We start from the raw sequence: 22,182 nt of genomic DNA, 5'->3' as shown, positions 1-22,182 counted from the left end.
ACAGTCAGACTATATATATATAAAAGACTATTATATAATTAAAATGAGAATTTTATCTATTATTTTAAGGCTTTTATAATGCACTAACTTAAGAAAGTTGAAAAAATATATAACCTTTATATTTCATTAAGAAAAAATTAAAAAGTTAAGAGTTGTGGCCCTTACTAGTCTCCCTATCTCCACCCCTGAATATATACACATTTGTATCTTCTTATTAGAAGTATCATATTTAAAATACAGTCAGATATTAAATATGGATAATTCTTTTACTCAAAATTTAAATTTGATTTATTACATTGTTAAAAGTTGATTCATTCCATTAGACCCTGTTAGTTTTTTTTTTTTTTTTTGGGGCTGAAACCCTGTTAGTTGTTTTGACGTCTAATGATTATGTGTGGACTTGACTATGTGGCCCGAAAAAAGCCTTAGACGTTTTATGACTGGACGAAGTTATATTTTCAAGTTAGAATTTTTGAAGTAAAGTATATAAACAATTGGGCCCAGCCCAATTTCGTTTCATATTCTCGTCGTTGGAGTCTTTTTTTTTTTTTTTTGGAAGCGCAACTCAAATCCCCAATTGGCTAATCCCCATTTTTATTCCAGTCCTCGAATCAGTTTAGTTTGTATTAATATAATCCATTATGCTACATTTTGTTCTTTAATTTTTTATAATTTTTGAGTTTTTTTATATTTAAATAATTAAATTCTCCTCTTTAATTCATGTGGCTACCATCGATATTCCAATATTTATATCAATAGATTTTGATAGTGTTATCTTTTTTAAAAAAACAATAATGACAAAATCAATAATTAAAGTAAATTTAAAGGATCAAATCAACAAAATTTAAACTTGAACTGAATCAAAAATTGAGAAAAACTTAAAGAACTAAACATTTTATTATCTATAAAATATATTATTTTTAATTTTTCCCATGGAGCTAAAATCTTCACAACTACAAAAATGAGTATATATGACGGGCCTTATTGAACGGTTATAATTATGACCTTCTAATAAATTATAATATTGGACAGTTCAATAAATAACCGTCTAATATAAAAGATATATTGGATGGTTATTTTTAGAACCATTCAATATATGTTTGAATTTTTTAATTTTGTAGAATTTTTTTTAGACTTTATTGGATGGCTATTATGAATAACCATTCAATAAAGCTGATTAATATTGGATGGTTAATATTTTAACCGTCCAATACGTGCCTTTATATCAGCTCCCAAGTTTAGTTTCGTTTTTAGCATCCTCTCTCCCTCAAGTTTCAAATCTCATTTCAGCGTCTCTCCTTGGATCTTCTCTCCTCTTATTTCGGCCATTAATATCTTCCAAGCTCTTTCTTGCTCTCCCATGCCTCTCTTTTCTTGCTCTACCACCGAAGACTCGTCGCCCACACCTCTTGTCTCTTCTCATTTCTTTTGAGTCTCTTATTCTCCGAAATAGTTTAACTTAGCTTTTATATTTGATTGTTGTATGGATTACTGATTCTTGATTAGGCTTTTGTTTTGTTAGCTTAGGTTATATTAATTTTGAGTGTTATTGGTGTTGCACGCAAGCTGTTCGGTGAAATGCTTCATAGAAAAAGAATAATCTTTGGCAAGAATTCACATAAAGTTTAAGTTATGAGTCATTTGAAAATGCATGCTAGACTAATAATATATAATTAAAAGATAATTATATTTAGTTTTTATTTTTACCCAAATTTATTGTCTATTTTTTTATGTATTTTTTATTTGAAAAATATTTAATTAGTTTGAGTAAAAAAAATTGATTGTTTGATTCTTTAATTGATGATTGAGTAGTATATAAAATTTCATAGTGATCGAAATTGTATATGAATACTTTTAGTTTATTCAAAATTGTTACTTATGTATAATTTATAGTTTTAAATAACATGTGATATTATTATTTTTGATGATAATGATAATGTAATTGGAATGAGAGCAAAATGTTTAAAATTTTTTTATTTTTATGCCATTATGCTACTAAATTTTTCTTTGAAATTAATAGTTTGACATTTTAAGGGTCCTTTTATTTATTTTTTTAAATTAAAAGGTAATTTTTTATACAAGAAATTTTTTATTTGTTTTGAATAGGGGTAGAAAATTTTAATGAAATTAGTTTTTATGAATTAATGATATATAATTTTATAATAGTTGGGCCTATATATTAATGTTAATATTAATATATATATATATATATATTACTTATTATTATATGTAAAAAATGATTTTTTATAATTGTAACCAATATAAAATAATTTCTAATTTTTTAAAAATTTTTACAAAATAAATCACTTTTCTAATTTCTAATTTTTTAATGTTAAACAAATGAGCCCTAATATTGTTTGGATTATATATATATGATCAAATACAATGCCTAAAGAAATTATAAAAATAAATGTTATAAATTATTTATAATTTATGAATAAAAGAATTCACTTGTTGGCAAGTTTTCATATAAGATAAAATACTTACAATTAATTTAATATAATTGTAAGTATTATTTTAAATTTAATTATCTTAGAGAGGAATGATGTGTGTGTGTGTGTGTGTGTGTGTGTGTGTGTGTGTGTGTGAAAGCTGAAAATAACTTGCCTGTACCATTAAGATACAAGTTATATGATCTAAACCACTCTAATTGGAAGATAATAAGGCTATTTCTCACTAATAATTTTAACAATCAATTTTAGTTTTCTAATTAATTTAATAACATGGTTATTAATTTTTCTATGTAGTGCCCACGACAAATAGCATACAATGAGAATTGTGGATATTGCGTTATGAGATTTCTTAAAAACATCACCATTTATAGGATGACTCTAATCCCTGTTATGGTATGTATGTTATTTGCATTAAATTATATGTGATCATGAATTTTAATTTGTTGAAATAATTAATTTTGTTGTCATATTACATTATTGCAGTATTATCTCAATTCATATTGTGAAGAATTCGAGGATAATCACATTAACAAAGTTATTAAGGAATGGTGTGACTACATTTTTTTAGTTAAAAAATAAGTAAATTACACTTTTTTATTTTAGTTTTTATAATGTAGAATAATTTTAGTTTAGTCTAGTAAACAACTTTATTTTATTTAGTACTATGTTGAGCAATTGTATAGGTAACAAATTTTTTTATTTTAATAAAATTGTTAGGTTACTATAATTTGATTTAGTTTAGTATAATTATGGATTAGACTAAATTGAATTAGGCTGGTCTGTATTTGCATTATACTGTTGCAGGGGGTTGCAAGTAATGCAGCCAGTGTATTTAAAAAAATTATAATATACTGGACAATTATTTACTATAATCGTTCAATATAATGAATATATTAGATGATTATGATCAAAACCGTCCAATATGTATTAGTATATTGGACGGTTATGACCAAAACTATCTAATATGTCCATATATTAGACAGTTCTTAAAAATAACTATCCAATATATTCTTTACCTGTACCATCTATTCTGACACTATATTGGACGGGTTTTTGAACCGTCCAATATTATAATACTAGACAATTTTAATAACTGTTCAATATTTGTTTTATCAATATATGATAGTGTAACATCCTAATTTTTAGATAAAAAAAATTTATGAAATTTAAGTTTTTTTTTAAAATGATGATAATAATAGGAATTTATATTATTTGAGGTTATTTAAAAATAATAATATGGTTAGGCATTTAATTATGAATTAAAAACTTAAGTTTAAAATTATATAAGAAATATTTTGTTAAGATATAATTTTAAGATTTAAAAAAATATTATTAATGTGTGTGTGAGTTAAAAAAAAAGAAAAGAAAGTAAAAAAAAAAGGGGGAGGGGGTTTAGTCCCACATCGGTTAGATGTGGGAATGAAAGGCACCTCCTCATGTATAAAAAGAGGAGGTGCATTGTGGAGGAAGCATGAAGAATTTTTTATTGTAATTTGTAAAAATTGCAATTAAGGGCCCAAGATGCAATTTGTAAAAATTGCAAGTAATGACCCAAAGGTTTGAATAATTAAATTCAAACCTATAGTTTTTTTTAATATAATTTTGGGACCACAATCCCATTTTTATATTATTTTTCTCTCTTCCTCTCACGTTGCTCGGCGTTTTCTCGCAAGGGGGGATTATTTTCTTTTTCTTCAGGTATGTTCTAACTTTCCTGTTTAGATTAGCATTTAAAAATTTATTTAATTACAAAATTAATTTTATAGTTATTTTCTAAATAATATTAGCTTTCTAGTGATATGATTATTTTGTAGGATAGAGTAAATATTCTGATTAGGATTTTTCTATATGATAGTTAATCTGATGATATGATGGATTAAAAATATAGGTTAAAACTCTTAGGGATATAATAAATATTATAAAATATTTTTTTGAGGTTGAATCTCATGTTTAAGAATTTTTGAGTTAAAATCTAGATCTATATGGTTGAATTTATGTGGAATCTGAGATGTAGGGATAAACCTATGATTATTAAATATTTATTTAAGTATGAATAGGTATTTTTGAGGTTATAGAAAGGTGATTTGAGGCTTCAGGATAATTCTAAAATTTTTAATTTATTTTTGGACGAATTTTTAGAATATAGAAGGATGAAATTGTGATACGAGAAGTGATTTAAGGATAAAAAAATAGTTTATTAGGGTACGAGAATTTTAGAAAAAGAATTTGAGAAGTTAAATGAGGCATAAATTTTAAATTAGTATTAATATGGATTATAGATCTAAGACTTTCTAATTCTTTAAATTAGAGTTATTTATTTTAATGTAAAATTAATATATAGTATTGTGAATAATTATGTAGATTATATTGACAAAGATAGTGGTGAAAAAGGAGTTGTGAAGGGGAACTTGTTATTCAAGATACAAGGTAACCATTATTAATGTGTTGTGATGAGTGTGTTTGTGAATGGTTATGTGTTAACTTGTTGTTTGGAAAAACTATGAATTATTGAAAATAAATACTGTTATATACTTGTTTGAAATTATTACCAAGTGGGTCAAAAATTTATTTTTATTTATCATGATGAGATATTATTGTTCGGATATTTGAATGATGCATGACTTGTCAGGGTATTTTAATGTATGGTGTTAATGGAAATTTCTGTTCGGTTAATTATTACCATGTGGTAAGCCCTCATTGGACCCAATGAGTGGCGTGTCGCTTGGTCCAACTCACCTTTGGCCGGATGATTTGGCGTCCGAGCATGGCGAAAGGAGGATATAAGGTGCAGTCATGCAAATTAAATATTTGTTCGGTTTGTTTGAAAATATTGTTCGGTTAAATGTTTTGTGTGCCCACTTAGCAATCGCATGATTAGTTACAACCGCATGCATCATTACATATTAATTTTTGGTTACTGGGACTTTTAAGTCTCATTCCCCGTGGTTAATATTTTTACAGGAGCGAGTCCGGCCAAGAAAGCACCAGAGGTATAACTATGGTGTATGAAACACCATCTTTTACGTTGCCTCTTATTTTGGATTATACAATGTATCTTGTGCCAACTTAGGGCATATCTTCTTTATGAAGCATGTAAACTCTAATCCTTTTTCTTAAAAGTATTTATTTGACCAAGAGGATTATGTTTGTCCCTCTTGATTCATGACCTAATTTAAATATCATGCCATGAGGATCCTGTCTGTCCCTTATGGTTCTAATTGTTTTTTGAGATATTTTAAGACCTGTGGTATATTGTCTTGGATATATCATGGTAAGAAAATTTTCTACCATGATAATGGTTTTAATAATTTGCGAAAAATCAGTTTGTATTTTTGAGGGTGTTACAATAGTATCATATTGGACGGTTCATAATCGTTCAATATAGGCAAAAATAACCGTTCAATATTTTTTTTTAAGTAGTGCTTGTTTGTTAATAATAATAAGAGACCATGACCACCAAAACAAAAATGTCTGAATGTAACACACCAAATTTTTTTTTAAATAATTTAATTCAACCATAGTTAGGTTACAGCTACCCAACACATTCTTATATCAATAATTTTAATATAAAATATTTTATAATTGGTTTCAACTCACACACTATAACATTTCAGATAAATTTTTACCTCCCACATGCCATTAGGCTAAATCACATTTGTCCATCCTTATACTCCCAACAAGTAAACTAAATCACATTTGTCCATCCTTATACTCCCAACAAGTAAAATAAGCAATTTAGTGAATTTTCAACACAAGCCAGTTATTTGGCCTTATAATCATGCCATTTTAACCAATCCAAAGCAAATCAAATATTAAAATTACAGTCATCTAAATTATACCAAAAATAGAAATAGTTTGAAAGGCATGATTACACTTATATATTCATATAATTGTCAATAAACAAAAGTCCTAATATTGGCAATATAATACATTATAAATCATAAATCAAATACCCAAAAGAGACAGTGGATCTATGCCACTAAGCCTCTGGGACTCCTCCACGTGTCACTCGTGGCTCTTCTCCTGAAAATTGTTAACCACATAATGAGACTCAAAAGTCCCACTAATTAAAGCCAATTTATGATAGTGTATACAAACAGTTAAATGTATGCTTACTAAGTGAGAATTAAAAATAATATAATTCCAACAAAATATAAGAAATATTATAATATACACAAATATCCATCCTTATATCCCTCCATTAACCTCGAGTTGTAGCCCTCACTCGGTGCTAAATTACCCGGCCAAAGGTAGATTAGCCCGAACCCTTACAAACCACCTATTGAGCTCCAATAGGGGCATACCACATGGCACATAAATACAACAACAATAGCAAGTCTCCTAACACCTCCCACAATAATCAAATAAATTCATAATAATATTGCACAATTATATAATATTACAAAATTTATAATTTTCTCAATAATCACCTAATTAACATGAAGTAACACAAATCACAAATTAAAACATGGTTACCTTGTGGCTTTTTCAATAAATTATTCCTTAAAATTTCTCTCTCATCACAATCTTCACCAGTAATACAATCTACAAATAACATAATATTTATATATATTAGTTTCAATTTTTGAAACTAATAAAATAATTCTAATAATAGAATTAAAAATATAACATAATTCATAATCTCAATCTTAATACAAATCTATAGTTAATACTATTAAGTAAAATTTTTAAATCCTCTTTTAATTATCAATAAACATTAATAATCTAAAAATCAACTTCTAAACTAATTTCTATCATCAAAATTTTTTTTTTATTTAATAAATTCGTATCTAAAATACCCAAAGAGTCTCTAGCTTAGAATCATAATCCTATAACCATAATAATTCATTTCTCATCTCAAATAATCATTTAAACCTCAATAAATCAACATATATTTTCAGATCTAGTTTAGAATTTGATCCATAAGCCACAAATTCAAAGATCATCAACAAATTTATACTCTAGAACATTATTATACTACTGACAACCTCAAAAATCATATTTATTCAACATAAATTCATCTCTCTTTCAGATCCTAAATTTTTTACCACTACAAAATCAGAAACCAAAGAGGAAGGATGACTAAGAAAATTTTTTAGAACACTTACTTAGTCTTGAAAAGCTTAAAATCACACCCTAAATATCCTATTAAAAACTCTTACCTTAAAAACTCAGATCTCAAGCACCGGCGACTCACGCTCACTCTTCCTTAGCTCGCGCACGAAGGAAAGAATGAAGAAATGAAGGAAACGGGTGAGTTTTTATAAAAATTCAGTGGATCCCACATCTTTTTTTATTATTTCTTCTTTTCTCTTTCTCCTTTTTTTTATTATTGTATACATAATCATTGCACCGAAAGCGCTCACGTTTTCTTCCTTCTTTTCTTCCTCTTTCTTATACCTTTTCTCTTTCTTTCTTTTTATAATAATAATAATAATTTAATAATATTTTATTTATTTATTTTTAATTAATTAATTTTTTTTTTTTTTATTTTAATTTAGAATTATATCCTAAATTAGATTTAATAATCATTTTCTACTAATTTACTTACCTCTAAATATTTTTCAAATTTCTATTAACCCAAATTAACTATTAAAATTTAAATTGGGATGTTACAGTGAGAGAGAGAGGGATGGACACAATAAGATGGTTGATACTTATATGTGAAAATTAATTATGAACTTAAAATTATAATTTTTTTAAAAATATTCAAACAATTATGTAGACAAAATTGATTATAAATTTAAAATTATAATTTTCTTAAAAATATTTAAATATATTTATATATATCAAAATTAATTATGAATTCAAAAGTATAATTCGTAAAATAGTTTTTAGATAAATTTTTGAAAATGTATAATTAAAAAGTTAAATTAAAAATCAGAGTAATAGTAGGTTATGGCATACTTATAGTTTTAAATTCATAATTAATTTTGGCATATATAATAAAACCATAATTTTGAGTTTATAATTAATTTTTTTATATATAATAGGTATTTTAATATTTTAAAGAAAATATTATTTTAGATTTATAATTAATTTTAACATGTATTTGAATATAAACCATAATTTTGCAGGATTTTCAATTTCGCTTTCCAATTTTGTCTTTCAATTTTGATTAAAACCAATCTTATTAATTAATTTTATAAATTAATTATATATATATAACATAATTGTGTTAATCAAATTTTTTAATAATGAATTTTTTCTAATAAAAATCCAAATGAATCCAAAGGTATTTAGATAATTTAAAAAAAATCATAATTTTAAATTTATAATTAATTTTGTTATACATAATAAGTGTTTATATATTAAAAAAATATAATTTTTAATTCATAATTAATTTTAACATGTAAATAAATATTTAAATATATTTTTACAAAACTATAACTTTAGTCTTTAAAATTGATTAATTTGGATACCCAAACAGGCAGTAAGCTGAAAAGAACCGAGAATTAGGGCAAAAAACGACGTCGTTATCAAGCGAGTTAAATTGAACGGAGCACACTGTGGCTGCCATTTGTTTGCACTCTGCACTGGATCTGTGCCCCCACGTGGAGTACAAACGCCCAAACCTAAACCGAAGTGGGGAGCGATGCCCCATCACTGCAATCTGCAATCATATGCCTTCCTTTCCTTCAATTCTTCCGTTCTTGCTCTTCGCTTCACTCTTCTCAGTTTCACTCTCTGACCCTTCCTCCACCCTCCGAAGCTCGCGACTCGCAGTGCCATATGGAGACATGTCGAGGGTTTCCTTAGCTTTCTTTTTTACTCTCTCAAACGGTGCTTAATCGCTTCCATTGTAAGGTACGGCTTCTTCCTCTTCTTTTTTGCGTCTCCGCTTCTTTATTTTCTCTTCTGCATAACGTTTAGTTATCTTGCTCGGTTTTTCATTTTATGATTCATGGATTCCGAGGATCGAGTTCTTTTCTGCGGATTAGGATTTTCGTGGGGGATTGCTGTCATCCTTCCACTGTTTTGATTTTTACGTTTAGAATTCTCTTCTTCTTCTTCTTCTTCTTCTTCTTTAATTTGGATTCAATTAGATTGTAGAATTCAATTGATGGTTGTTTGTTTCGTTTGCGGACCTAATATTTGGCAAGACTTCTGAAGCAGCGGTTGCGATGTAGGTTGAAGAGGTTGAACTTCGAAGGAATATTTTTCTCTATTTTCTATTTGGGAGAGTAAGGGCCATGAAAGAAAAATATTTACCGGTGTGTCCTAAAAAAATCTGCAAATTTGCAGCAGGATTTTTGGATTGAACTGAGATAAAATGGGTGGCTGAAAATATGCATTTAGGATAAAATGATTGAATTAGTATGATTATTTTAAGTTATGTAATTTGCTTGCAACTCATATTGATAAATTAACAAGTGAAAGTTAGATAATTAACAACTTATATTAATATGATTATTGAGAGGTAAAGTCAGTTAATTTATAAATTGGTAAATTAACAATTGAAGTAAAAAAGTAAACAACTAATCATGATGCTTTTTGATCAAATTTAGTAAACGAGCTTTGTAAAGGATTCACAAGTCTGACAAGTTATGTTGACAAATTAATAAGTAATGTACTTAAAATCATAGAATTACAGAATTAACTAGTTAACCATTTAATAAGTAATATTAAGGAATTAACAAGTACAAGTAAGAAATTAATAAGTAAAGTTGGGTAGTAATCAAATACTTGTTAATTTTGTAGCACCCATTTTATTTCAGTTTAGTCTAGAAATCTTGCAAATTTTCAGAATTTTTGAGACCCACGGGTAATTATTTCTCTTCCATGGTCCTTAATTGGAATTCTTTTTTTATTTCTTCTTTGCGGCCGAGGGTGGGAGTTCAAGTTTGAACTTCTTGTACCTAGTTCTTTTCATCTATTAGGCTTTGCTTGATGCGCCATAAGGGTAGATAAGACAACTAATAGAATCGATTTTCATTCTGTGTCAGTGTGCGCAATATATTCTGTAAACGGTTAACTTCGAACATTTTATCTGCATATTATCGTGTAACTCCATCCACCTAAGAAGGGCAAGAGAGGGTTGAGACATGATGAGAAATCCTGCATAACTTTGTTCAATAAAATTATTTTTTATCGTTATTCATTATCGTTGCTACCATTTCTGTTATATTGCCAGTAGCACACATCCCTTGGCAGTTGCTGCCACCACTAATTCTATTGCCACCTTTGCCTCCATCATCACTCCCATTACCATTATTGTCACGTTACTACCAACTCTACGGCTGCCATGCCAGTGCATTGTTCACCGCCACTGCTGCTACTATGTTATTACCAAAGCAACCACAATTATGATGGACTGTTTGCATCTTATTCATTTTTCCCTGTTTTACTAATATAAAATTGTTTCATAAGTACTGTTTGGGTGCCAAATTTCGTTTGTCTTTATTGCTAAGATGCAATTTCAATTGTAACTTAGCAGTTTTGAGTCATTTTGTATGCTAAGGATATGATTCATATTTCTCACTGATAACCTAAATGAGATATGGGGTTAGGTGGTTGTACTTCATCAACTTGTTGATGTTATGTGATGCGTGCTCAATACCTTACACACAGTCCAACCACTTCCTAGAATGATCCCTGAATTCCAGTTTTTTTCATGAACCATTTTTGTGATGCATAGAGATTTGATGCTGGAGATATGATATTATCCTAGTTAAATGTGTTTATGGGCAAACCCATAATTATCTATCACCATGTGTCATTGTTAATTATGATGCATCGGGCTTCATTATCAGAAGTTTCTCATAAAATACTGTAATTTTTTTTTTCTTTTTGTCTTCTTGGTGGAACCATTAACAAATCTGTTTATACAATGTGTTACATAACAGTCTGAAGGTGAAGCTATTGTTTTGGCGAATGCTATGTCACTCTTTTCTTTTAGGTGTAACTTTATATGCATATTTCCCTATTGCAAATGTTTCAGGTTTGATGTTTGGGGACCTCAGTTGTCTATCATTAATGATTGTGTTGAGGTCCAAATAATGCCGTCTGCTTTGTTTTTGTGATCAGGATGTGGAACTTCGCATCAAGTTGTATTGCTGGGAGTGTGAAACTGAAAAATGATTCTCTAAAGCCAACTCACTCTGTTTCAGAATGCTCTGATGATGAGACGTCTTCTGTTGTGAGCAGAGATGAAGGGCTCGAATGCCCCATTTGCTGGGAATCTTTTAATATTGTTGAAAATGTGCCCTATGTTTTATGGTGTGGCCACACCCTTTGTAAAAACTGCATCCTAGGATTGCAATGGGCCGTTGTGAAATTTCCAACTCTGCCCGTTCAACTTCCCCTTTTTATCTCATGCCCATGGTGCAACCTTTTATCTTTCCGTTTGGTTTACCGGGGAAATCTCAGATTTCCTCGCAAGAACTACTTCCTTCTTTGGATGGTTGAGGGCATGAATGGTGATAGAATGAAATCACATTCATCTTTCTGTGGGGATCATCAATCACACTGGCCAGTTAAAGACCATTTAACAGCAGGACAACTAATCCGTGGGAACCCTCGGAGGGGACAACTTGTTCGCCATCCAGATCCATCACGTTCAAATCAACATCAAAATGATGCTGGTAGTTTTCTCAGTTTGGAAAGATTACATACTTCTCTTCGGAAGTCACTGGTTTTCTTTGTACACTTGACTGCTAAGTTCCCACTGATCATTATATTTCTTCTTATCGTCTTGTATGCAATACCAGCCAGTGCAGCCATTTTGGCTCTGTATATACTTGTTACAGTTCTGTTTGCTCTCCCATCATTCCTCATCCTGTACTTCGCATATCCTAGTCTGGATTGGCTTGTCAGGGAAATCATCACATGAGATTGCGAGGTGATATATCTGCAATCATTATGAATAGAAGTCTGCCTCACCTAATTGCCGTCTTGATCCTAGATCTTCTGCTTTGTAATTTGCCGACTTTACCTTTATCAAGCTGCTTTATTTCTCTCTGCATACACCATACAGTCCCACTCAATTTCAGGTGACTTTCACGGCCTCTTTTTGGAGCTCTGGTGGAGCTTCACCGGGTGTCGTCTTTCCCATTTTTAGCCTTAGAGGTATTGATGTTTATTCAAGGCCCTGGAGGGATTGTGGTGATGAATGGATGATTGGTTGATTGTACCTTTTCCTGGCTGTAAGTGTTGTGCTTTATCTTTTGTTTTTTTAATCAATATTTTACTGAAGAACACATCTGATATAGTTTGTGCAGTCTTGAAAAGTTCCTGTGATGTGTAACCCATTTGGTACTATAGTTCTATTATTTGAAATATAGTTATATAGAATTGATTGGGGCACTTGATGTTGTTGAAGTTCATAAATATTCGTTATCAAATTTTCTTGTAAAAATCACATGGACAAAATTGTTGGAAAAATATCCGGTCACATAATGTTTTTTCTAGTAATTTTACTTGCATTAGTAATTTCATGCCAGTGAGAAGTTCTCGCCCATCTTATTTTCGAGTATCCATAAAGACACAAGGTTACGTGAGGAGCTGAGGATGATTTATGGAAGATATTCCCAACTTCAGGTAGAGCGGACAAATTGCAACGGACAAATAATTTCTGACGCGAGTAAATATTTTGTTTTCAAGTGATTTTGGATCAAGTAAAAATGGCAAAGAAACAAAAGTAAGATGTTGAAATTTGGGACAAATGCTGCATGCTAGTCATCTTGGAGGGACGATTTTGATTTCCTAATATTAAACGAGAATGTGAATATTATACACCATATTGTTATTGTATATAGAATTTGAGACGAGCTATACTCGTTATTTATGATTTGTTAATTGCATAGCTTTCACTGAACTTTGTGCGCGCTTTCTATGAAACTTTGTGCACGGCAAAGATTGCAATTTGTAATCGTTTGCAGTGCAATCTGTCTCAAATCTCAACGGAATATTCTGTGGAACCTTATTCTATCAAAGCAAACGTTAATTTCCTCCACTTACCTTTTCATCCCCCAACAGCGAACCTCGTACAAGAATTTTGGTAAAGATCAGAATTCCAGCGTTAAGGGGAAGTTGTCTCCTTCAGTGGGCTAATTGAAGAAGTGATTGACAGCAAAAGGTGGTGTTGAAGAGGCTGAATCTTCATTCCTGAATCCTATGATTCAGAATTCGAACGCATACATTTGACTTTCCATCTATTATGGTCAAAATACGGGAAAGGTAACAACGGTTCCGCTCAAATCTCGTTCCTTGGTCCATCGAATCTTCTACTCCCCCATTCTAGCTTTGCCCAGACGTCACACAAGTTGATTGTTTCATACTTTCATTTCACCTCTGATGAATCATTTCTTTTTCCATTTATTTGTCCCGCTGAAAAGAAAATCAGCAGCCTTCTAGATGTCGTCGCGGCTTATAGTTCTAGAGCTGTGACCTAACAAGGAGAAAATAATAGACACATTCCTAATTTGCAATTACTCATAATATAGTAGTACTTTATAAATATATAAATATAAACTCATTTTTTTATTTTCCCCCCTCTGCTCAGGCACCACATATATTCTTGCTCTTCGGAATGGATAGAATCAAAATTCTTTCACCTTGCTTATTTGAGAATGAATGAATATATATATATATATATATATATGAAAGTTGTATGGCATCTTACGTGACCCAATCTAACCTTTTTGTATACCAAAATACTTGAATGGGAACAAGAAGGTTGATTTATTACTTACTATGTAAGTTTTCTTAGAATCTAAGAAACAATTTTCCATTGTTGGATGGCCACCCTCATTGACTTGAGTTCTCCCACCTACTCAGTTTCCTGATTTCGGGTATTTCGTAATTGTCATTTTCCACTTTCATCATCCAGTTTAATTCGATTAAATTTCCACACCGCCCCTTGCGCCTCTAACATTAAAAACTACATTATTAAAAAAGAGCATTAATTCCTTTTTTTTTTTTGGCACTGAAAAGAGCATTCTAGATCTTTTGCTTGAAGATCGAGAGAGAATCCAAGGAGATTACTTACTTTTAAAAATATAAGGTATTTTTAATTGAATTTCATCTCTCAATAAAGTAGTTACCTACTTTTTAATTAATCCTATCTTTTTATATTTACCTTTATTAAATATTCTATAATAAAAATAAAGTTATTCATCAATAGGGACACTTCTTCTTTTTTAAAAAAAAATAATGATTATACTTAAAAGATTAAAATTTTTTTATATTTTTTAACATCCAACTCTTTAAAAAATATTTTTTTATTTTTGAGAGCATATATTAATATTATTGTTCATCCAGCTCTCCTTCCTCCCTCTCTCTCCATGTGTATAAATTTTGTCTAGTCTCCTTGACTGCTCCATCCACAATTTTGTTTGATGCTTGAAGGCATGCGAGCTCGATTTATCGTGCATTCAATTTTTTAATTTGCATTATTGTCTTTTAAATTATGATGAAGTATATGTGTTGATGCTTGTGCTATCCAGCTTAGTTACAATGACATTAATAAATTAAAAGGTGAATTTACCCGGCATCACATCATGTATTATATTAAATCTGAAAAATAATTTATAATTATCTACCGGTTATCTATGGTATGACTTGTTATATAATTTATATCTTATGTTAATATCAATGAATTGCCATGAAGGCCATCCCACTGAGCATGTCTAAAAGACATTCAATTATTAAAAAACTAATTAATTCATTGTATAGAAAGTACACAACTGCGGTCTGCCAATGTTTCGTTTGCTTGTATTTATTTGTCTTTTTAACATGAACTTCAGTCCTTGTTTAATTTGCAGCATGTGTGTAAAATTGCAATAAAATAATTCAAAAATTGATCAAGAGTATGTTAAATTTTACATTAAAATCACTAAAATTATGATCTTGATATAAACAAGTAATTATAACCTTTTAAATAGCATTTAGAATTTTCAAGGGATTAATCTCAAAACTGTGGAGATACGTTGGGGAAAAAACTAATTGTGTGCTTTTATAATTTTAGTGATTTCGAACAAGAAACTAAACACACGTTCAAACGTTTTGGTTCTATAAGAAAAGAACGTGGAATTCGATGAATGACATTGACGACGAGGGCCACGAGTCACTCGGACGCTGCTGGTGATTGTGGGAATAGAATATTCTTTGAAACTCCAGAAAAAGACAATTAGATCTAACAACTAATAAACAAAGGTTAACTAATCTAGGTTTAAGAGATAACCCTAAAAAATTAGTAATGGCATAACGTGACCGACACAATCTGAGTCTGCCTCGTTAACCTTAAATTATTGTCACCTACTGCATCTGCTTGCTTGAATATTTAAATGTAGTGCCGCAAAATTTATCTTTATTCTCAACTGCTCTTCCTCTCTTAATTAGTCAAAACACTTCTTTACTGCTAGTACTATTTCTTCGGAATTGATGTATTTAGAGTTTTAATTACATGTGAAATTTATTTAATAGTAAAGATTTGATGCCTGACCCAAAAAAAGAAAAAAATTGACGCCAACTCAGTACTACTCCGCGTTAAAAATTTAAAATGGCTACAAAACTTGGAAAAATATCTGAATGATTTCCTTGAGAATCTTCCAAATGTTTAATTAAATAAAGTACTGCAAAATTGTGATTAACTGGGAGCGGTAAATGAATATTTGTAAACTTGTAATGACCTGTTATCGTCTTTTTACTGAATTCTTCCGAATCAATGGGCTAGGTAAGCCATGTCTTTTCTATTTTTTTTTCTACTTTGTCAGTTTGGAATTTGTCAACCTACTAATTGTCATTATTAGTTATTTTTTAAAAATTATTTATTTTGCTTAGTTTTTATTTTCTTTTGCTTTTTTTTTTTCGTACAATTATATATGCTAGTACCATACTGGCTGGTCCTTTGTTTTGTTCAAATCATGTTATCCCCTCAAATATACTCCTTCATGAATCTCATTAAATATATTTAACAGTTTTAATTTTTTAAAATAAAAATATAAATTTTTTAAAATATTCATAGAAAAATAATAAAAATTAATTATAGAGGGAGAAAAATAATATTAAAATTAGATCATTTAATGAAACTTTAATGTACTCAAAATCTCATATATTTTAAAATAAAAAAATTATTTTAAAAATATTTTATAATTTAAGATGGAGGGTGTATTATTTATACTATTTTTGTAAATGCTATAGTGAAGATATTAACAGGCCAAAAAAATAATGAAGATATTATAATAATCTTTTTACCTCGAACCAGGGTCAATGGATTATCATTTGGTGTACTTTAATACGATGATGAGAATTGAGAGCCATTTGAAAATAAAGAATCATGTGCATGACGATTTGAAAGGCGCATAATATTGAATTTTATAGATTGAATGATGAATCGCAAACACAAATAAATGAATATAAAATAATTAATTTCCTTAATTATCAAAAGCGCGAATTTCATAGCAATAAAAGTTTTTCTTATTGTATATTAATTATGTTTTAGAAAACGATTTTCATCCATCCCCTAAAGTCCAGATGACCAAATTCACCAATTAAATTTTCTTGGCGAGAAAAGAAAATCAATAATTTGCGCAATAAATTCGACTATTTTTCATTTCTTCTCTTTACATTTCCTTGATTTATCGTCTTCATTCTCTTCATCCCTCTCTTTGGATTCAATAACAAATAAGGCAGAGTTCGAATTGACTCCATTTACACCATAAATTGATAAAACGCAGACTTTGTAAGGGTAGCCGAGGAAAGAACGAAGAAGGCACTAGACACAGTTGCTTTCAGTCTTCAACTTTCTCTTCTATCTATCTATCTGACCCAATCCTTCACAGAAAACCAAGCGTTAAAAGCTGTGTTATTCTGTTTCTTCCTCGGTTTCTGATTATACAGGCTTTCTATGAACTGTGACTATTAAAAGGTATACTATTTTTACCCCTCGATATCCGAAATTAACAACTATGAAAACCATTTTCACTACAACTATTTCCTGGGTTCCTCTTTCTCTCTGCGATATTCAAATGGGCTGGCGGTAAATTGTAATTTTGCTTATGTTCTCGTTTTCGTTGGGTGGTCCAATTTTGCCGCTATTAAGATTGGATTGTCATATTCATTAAGTTTCATTTCTGTTGTACCTGTATGGGTTCATTGGGAGTGTTTTCTGGTTCTCGTGTTCCTTGAGTTTCATTTCTGTTGCGCCGGTTTGGTTTCTTTAGGTGTGTTTCATATGTATCCGTTTGTTTGTTCTTTTCTTGGATTGAAGTTGTCTTCTGAGATGGTTATTACTTGATTATTGCGCTTGTAGCTGTTATGATGGTGTGGTTTTGTGCAGAATACGGATTTCCATTATTTTCTTATCATGGCATGGTAGTATTCTCATTTCTTCTGCTTTAATTCCGATGTAATGATTTTTTTCTACACCCTTGTTTTGTGTTATTTGAATGTTCTGTAGCATTTGATTTCCTCTCATCAAGAAGCTGGTAGTCTTTATTATTATTATTATTATTTTTGGCCAAGTAGAAGCTGGTAATCTGCTAGACTTTAATTGACATATTACAAATCAAATTTTTCACATTTCTACTTCATTTATTTCATCTGATTATCTATTACCTGATCTTTGGATTCTTTGTGCCTTTCTTTCTATCAAGGGTTGGTTAAAAGATTAGAAATGAACAATCATGATTCACATGGTGCTGTCACAGGCGTCTGCAAAACATAAGATTGTTGTTTCTTGTAGCATGTAATTATTATTGTGAAACTAGATAATTTGATGGAGGACGTCCTTTTTTTTTTAATAAGCGCTGGGGGGCGTTCTTTATTGTTCCTTTGGATGTTCCTGATTTCATTCCTTTTATATTTTTTGTGGCCTTATTACCTGTTCTAGTTGCATGAGTGCTTTCATGTGAGAATGATTAAACAAGGCGGGAAAGTGAAGAAATTCTCATGATGCCATATTTCATATGGATGATAGCTTGCAAGAGTTTCCTGTAGTTCTTTCCGCAGCATTTTGTGCTGAGTTAGTATTTAAACTTTTCTACCATAAGAGACACCGATCTTAAGACTCAAATCACGAGATAATTGATTATTATGCTCAAGATTCGAACATCGTTTCCCCTAAATCGAGAAAACTTTGATATTTCCTTTCTTTTTGTCTTTACTATTTGAATCCGTCAATTACCTAATTTTCTATCCTGTATCATTCCTTCACTCCGTTTAAAATTTTTCTGTTTTTGAGTTTCAGGATTGTTTGCCCTAAATCTTTACCTGCCATCTGATGGCTGAGGAGAGTGCTGATTTACTAGTAGCTCAAGAAGTAATTGATTCATCTGCGGTTAAATTAAGAAGGAACTCCATTGCTAAAGCTATTTCTGGAAACATTGAAGATGTAGTTATTCCTCGTTATCGCAGAGCTTCCATTGGCTCTTGTCATGATTTTTGTAAATATGGCTGGAAGCATGCTTTTGAAGTGAAGGAAAAACATTTTGTGGCCAGCAGAGTTCAAAGATTACCACTTGATCAAAGTTCTGAGGCCGATGTCAATGGGGCAAAGACGTATGTAACCGACCGTAGAGCATCCATTGGTTCCAAGCCACCAACGAAGGCATCAGTGGTGAATCTCAGAGGATCAGTTAATTCTGAGCCCAAGATTTCCAATACCTTTGACACCAACGAGAGGGAAATGCCAACAAAATTACCTGAGAGCCAGAAACAAGGAAGGAATGAAGTTCCATTAACAAGGAAGAGAACATCAGCGGTCAAGTTGAAAACAATAATTCATAAAAAATCCCATTCAGCCGATCTTCCCAAAATTATCAGACAAGGGAACTCATCAATTTCTGCAAAGCTGGTAGGAACTTCATTAAGACCGGCTTCAGAGCCAGTAGAATCTTCATCAAAACCAGTGAGAAATTCATCAGAATCAATTGTGCAGCCTGTAGAAACTTCAAAATTAGTAGCAGAGCAGCCGGTAGAAGCCTCTTTAAAATCATCTATTGAACCATTGGACACTTCCTTAGAATCGATTATGGATCCGGTGGGAGTTTCATCAATATCAATTGTGGAGCCAATGGAGATTTCATCAAAATCAACTCCAGAGCTGATGGAAACTTCATCAAAATTAATTGGGGAACTGGTGGAAACTTCTTCAGTATTAACTGTGGAGCCAATGGTGACTTCGTCAGAATCAATTATGGAGCCAGTGGGAACTTCATCAATATTAACTGTGGAACCAATGGTGACTTCATCAGAATCAATTATGGAGCCCGTGGGAACTTCAGGAATATTAGCTCTGGAACCCATGGCAACTTCATCAGAATCAATTATGGAGCCAGGGGGAACTTCATCAATATTAACTATGGAGCCAATGGGAACTTCATCAGCACTAACTGTGGAGCCAATGGTGACTTCATCAGATTCGGTTATGGAGCCACTGGGAACTTCATCAATATCGAGTGTGAAGCTTGTGGGAAGTTCATCAAAATCATGCGGGGAGTTTGTGGAGATTGCATCAAAACCAACTGCAGAGCCAGTGGAAGCTTTGTCAAAATCAGTTGCTCAGAAGGAGGATGCTTCATCAAAATCAACCGTTAAGAAGGCAGGAGCTTCGTCAAAATCAACTCCTAAGAAGGCAGGAACTTCATCAAAATCAACTCCTAAGAAGGCAGGAGCTTCATCAAAATCAACTCCTAATAAGGCAGGAGCTTCGCCAAAGTCACCTGCTAAGAAGGTGGAAGCTTCACCAAAGTCACCTGCTAAGAAGTTGGAAGCTTCATCAAAATCAATTAAGAAGTTGGAAGCTGCATCAAAATCAACTGCTAAGAAGGTGGAAACTTCATCAAAATCAACTGCTATGAAGGAGGAAACATCAATGAAATCAACTGCTAAAGTGGTAACATCAACGAAATCAATTGCTAAAGTGGTAACATCATCAAAGTCAACTGCTAAGGTCGGAATTTCATCAAAATCAATTGTCAAGAAGGCAGTGACATCCCCAAAATCAACTGTTAAGAATGTTGAAGCTTCGTCAACATCAAATTCCATGGCAGGAACTTCATCAAAACCAACCCCTTTAAAAGCCAGACAAATGAAATTACCTGGAAAGCATGTGGCTTCTTTGAAGCCAAACTCTATCACAACAAATTTCGTATCTTCTATGAATCCTTCCGAAGGTTCTAGTGGCCAAAGCAACAGTAAGCTCAAGATGGAAAAGCATGCAGCCTCCTTGAAAGTAGCTGCAAGAAAATTGACGACTCCTTCTAGTGCTTTATTGCCCTCCAAATCCTCTCTTACTAGTCGAGTTGTAAGTGTTAATGCTAGAAAGCACAAGAGCCTCAAAATTGCATCTCATCTAAAGAATCAATTGAAGACCAGAAAATATGAACACAAGGAACCTGGCAATGATGAGGTTGAGGAAAAGACTTTGTATGTCATCAAGATGGAAGGTGGAAACAAAAGTTTGCAGACAGATCGAGATGCAGTTTACGGTGTTGACTTTTCCACTCAGTCAACATCACCCCCAAAATTTTCATCCTCATTCCAAGAAGATAAAGAGGAATCTGAATATACAACTAGTGAAGGCAAAGAGGATACTTCTTTTGTAAACCTTGACAGTGAACTCATGAAAAATGGAGAGCCTTTGGAAGCGAAGGATATAGGCAAGCCCCAAAAGGTTGGGATTGTATCTTCTGAGGACAAGGGTAGCCAAATATCAGCAATAAATTTCAGAAGGGGAAAATTGGTTGAACTTCAATCTGAGATAACCTCTCCAAGGAGGCTTAAATTTCGGAGAGCAACAGGATTGGGTGAGAATGCAATGGTCAAGTCTGAAAGCCTAAGGAGAAGTTTTAAAAGAAGATATGAGAATGGTATTGATAGAATGGGCACTCAAACTGGTCCAGAGAAGGTTGTTTTGAGACGTCAAGGTTCACGAGGCAAGCGAGATGCGCACGAATTGTTCAATAATGTAATTGAAGAGACTGCGAATAAGCTGGCTGAAATTCGGAAGAGCAAGGTTAAGGCATTGGTTGGTGCCTTTGAAACTATAATCTCTCTCCAAGAGAGAAAGCCTGTTGTAAAGACTATCGGTTGATTGTGATAAACAGTTTCTAACTTGTCATGTAAAGAAGTGAGAAAAATAAACCTAAGCTTTGTGATGGCACAGCACAGTTAACGGCTTTTGCCAATGAGATTTGCCTTTGGTTTTGTACAGAAGCTCTGAATATAAAGTTGACTCATTTGCAGTTCGTCTTAATCTGCATCAGATACATTCCTGGAGAAATGGAGGATATAGATGCGTAGTTAATAATAGGTGTGATTTGACAAAAATTAGATGCTGTCACGGAGAGTATGTAATCATGCATCAACATAATTTGGCGCCAAACTACAGGGAAGATGTGTTTCTCTCTCCAACAGTCTTTGCTTGATGCTCTCTCTGTCTGGGTTTTTACCTGCAGACCAGAGGAACGGATCCGGATCCGGATCCTCCCAGCGGCCAAATCCTCAGCATCCCTCGACATCCAAATCTGAAATCTCATCCCTCCAAATAATCAAAATCTAATGACTATTAAAAATATGTATAAATAATTTATTTTTAAATAGTAAAAAAAGATATTTTGAAATATTATTGATGTAAAACAAGAAGAAGAGAGGAAAGAAAGATAAAGAGAAAGGAGGAGAGTAAAAAGAGGATGGGGAAGGCCGAAATTTTTAAAAACTCTTATTCAATAATACTTAAAATTGAATACAAATAAAATTAAACTCTATTATAGAGATCTAAAAATAA

The 22,182-nt window shown here is 31.5% G+C and overlaps 2 protein-coding genes across 3 annotated transcripts; both read left to right on the top strand.

Annotated features, from left to right (window-relative positions):
* The first annotated feature begins 8,981 nt into the window (after positions 1 to 8,981).
* LOC129299758 (uncharacterized) lies at positions 8,982 to 12,758 on the top strand. The gene is made up of 2 exons (XM_054938224.1): positions 8,982 to 9,260; positions 11,481 to 12,758. Exon 2 carries the CDS (start codon positions 11,482 to 11,484, stop codon positions 12,283 to 12,285), a length of 804 nt encoding a protein of 267 aa, XP_054794199.1. The 5' UTR covers positions 8,982 to 9,260; position 11,481; the 3' UTR covers positions 12,286 to 12,758.
* A 4,287-nt stretch (positions 12,759 to 17,045) lies between these two features.
* Positions 17,046 to 21,643, top strand: LOC129299759 (uncharacterized). Of its 2 annotated transcripts, none has more exons than XM_054938225.1 (2): positions 17,046 to 17,322; positions 18,643 to 21,643. In XM_054938225.1, exon 2 carries the CDS (start codon positions 18,676 to 18,678, stop codon positions 21,487 to 21,489), a length of 2,814 nt encoding a protein of 937 aa, XP_054794200.1. In that variant the 5' UTR covers positions 17,046 to 17,322; positions 18,643 to 18,675; the 3' UTR covers positions 21,490 to 21,643. The 2 variants fall into 2 exon arrangements, with proteins under 2 accessions (XP_054794200.1, XP_054794201.1); XM_054938226.1 differs by lacking the exon at positions 17,046 to 17,322 and adding an exon at positions 17,372 to 17,433.
* The last annotated feature ends 539 nt before the right edge of the window (positions 21,644 to 22,182 follow it).

This window comes from Prosopis cineraria, unplaced genomic scaffold (assembly GCF_029017545.1).
Source record: "Prosopis cineraria cultivar Desert tree isolate PC_DT_omini unplaced genomic scaffold, ASM2901754v1 PC1287, whole genome shotgun sequence".
Lineage (NCBI taxonomy): Eukaryota > Viridiplantae > Streptophyta > Magnoliopsida > Fabales > Fabaceae > Prosopis > Prosopis cineraria.
The sequence above is the reverse complement of the archived record's forward strand: the minus strand, read 5'-3'. Positions and strand labels throughout refer to the sequence as shown.

Excerpts from the sequence above, each read along its gene's own strand:
- LOC129299758 (XM_054938224.1), top strand. The coding sequence starts at position 11,482 with ATGTGGAACTTCGCATCAAGTTGTATTGCTGGGAGTGTGAAACTGAAA.
- LOC129299759 (XM_054938225.1), top strand. The coding sequence starts at position 18,676 with ATGGCTGAGGAGAGTGCTGATTTACTAGTAGCTCAAGAAGTAATTGAT.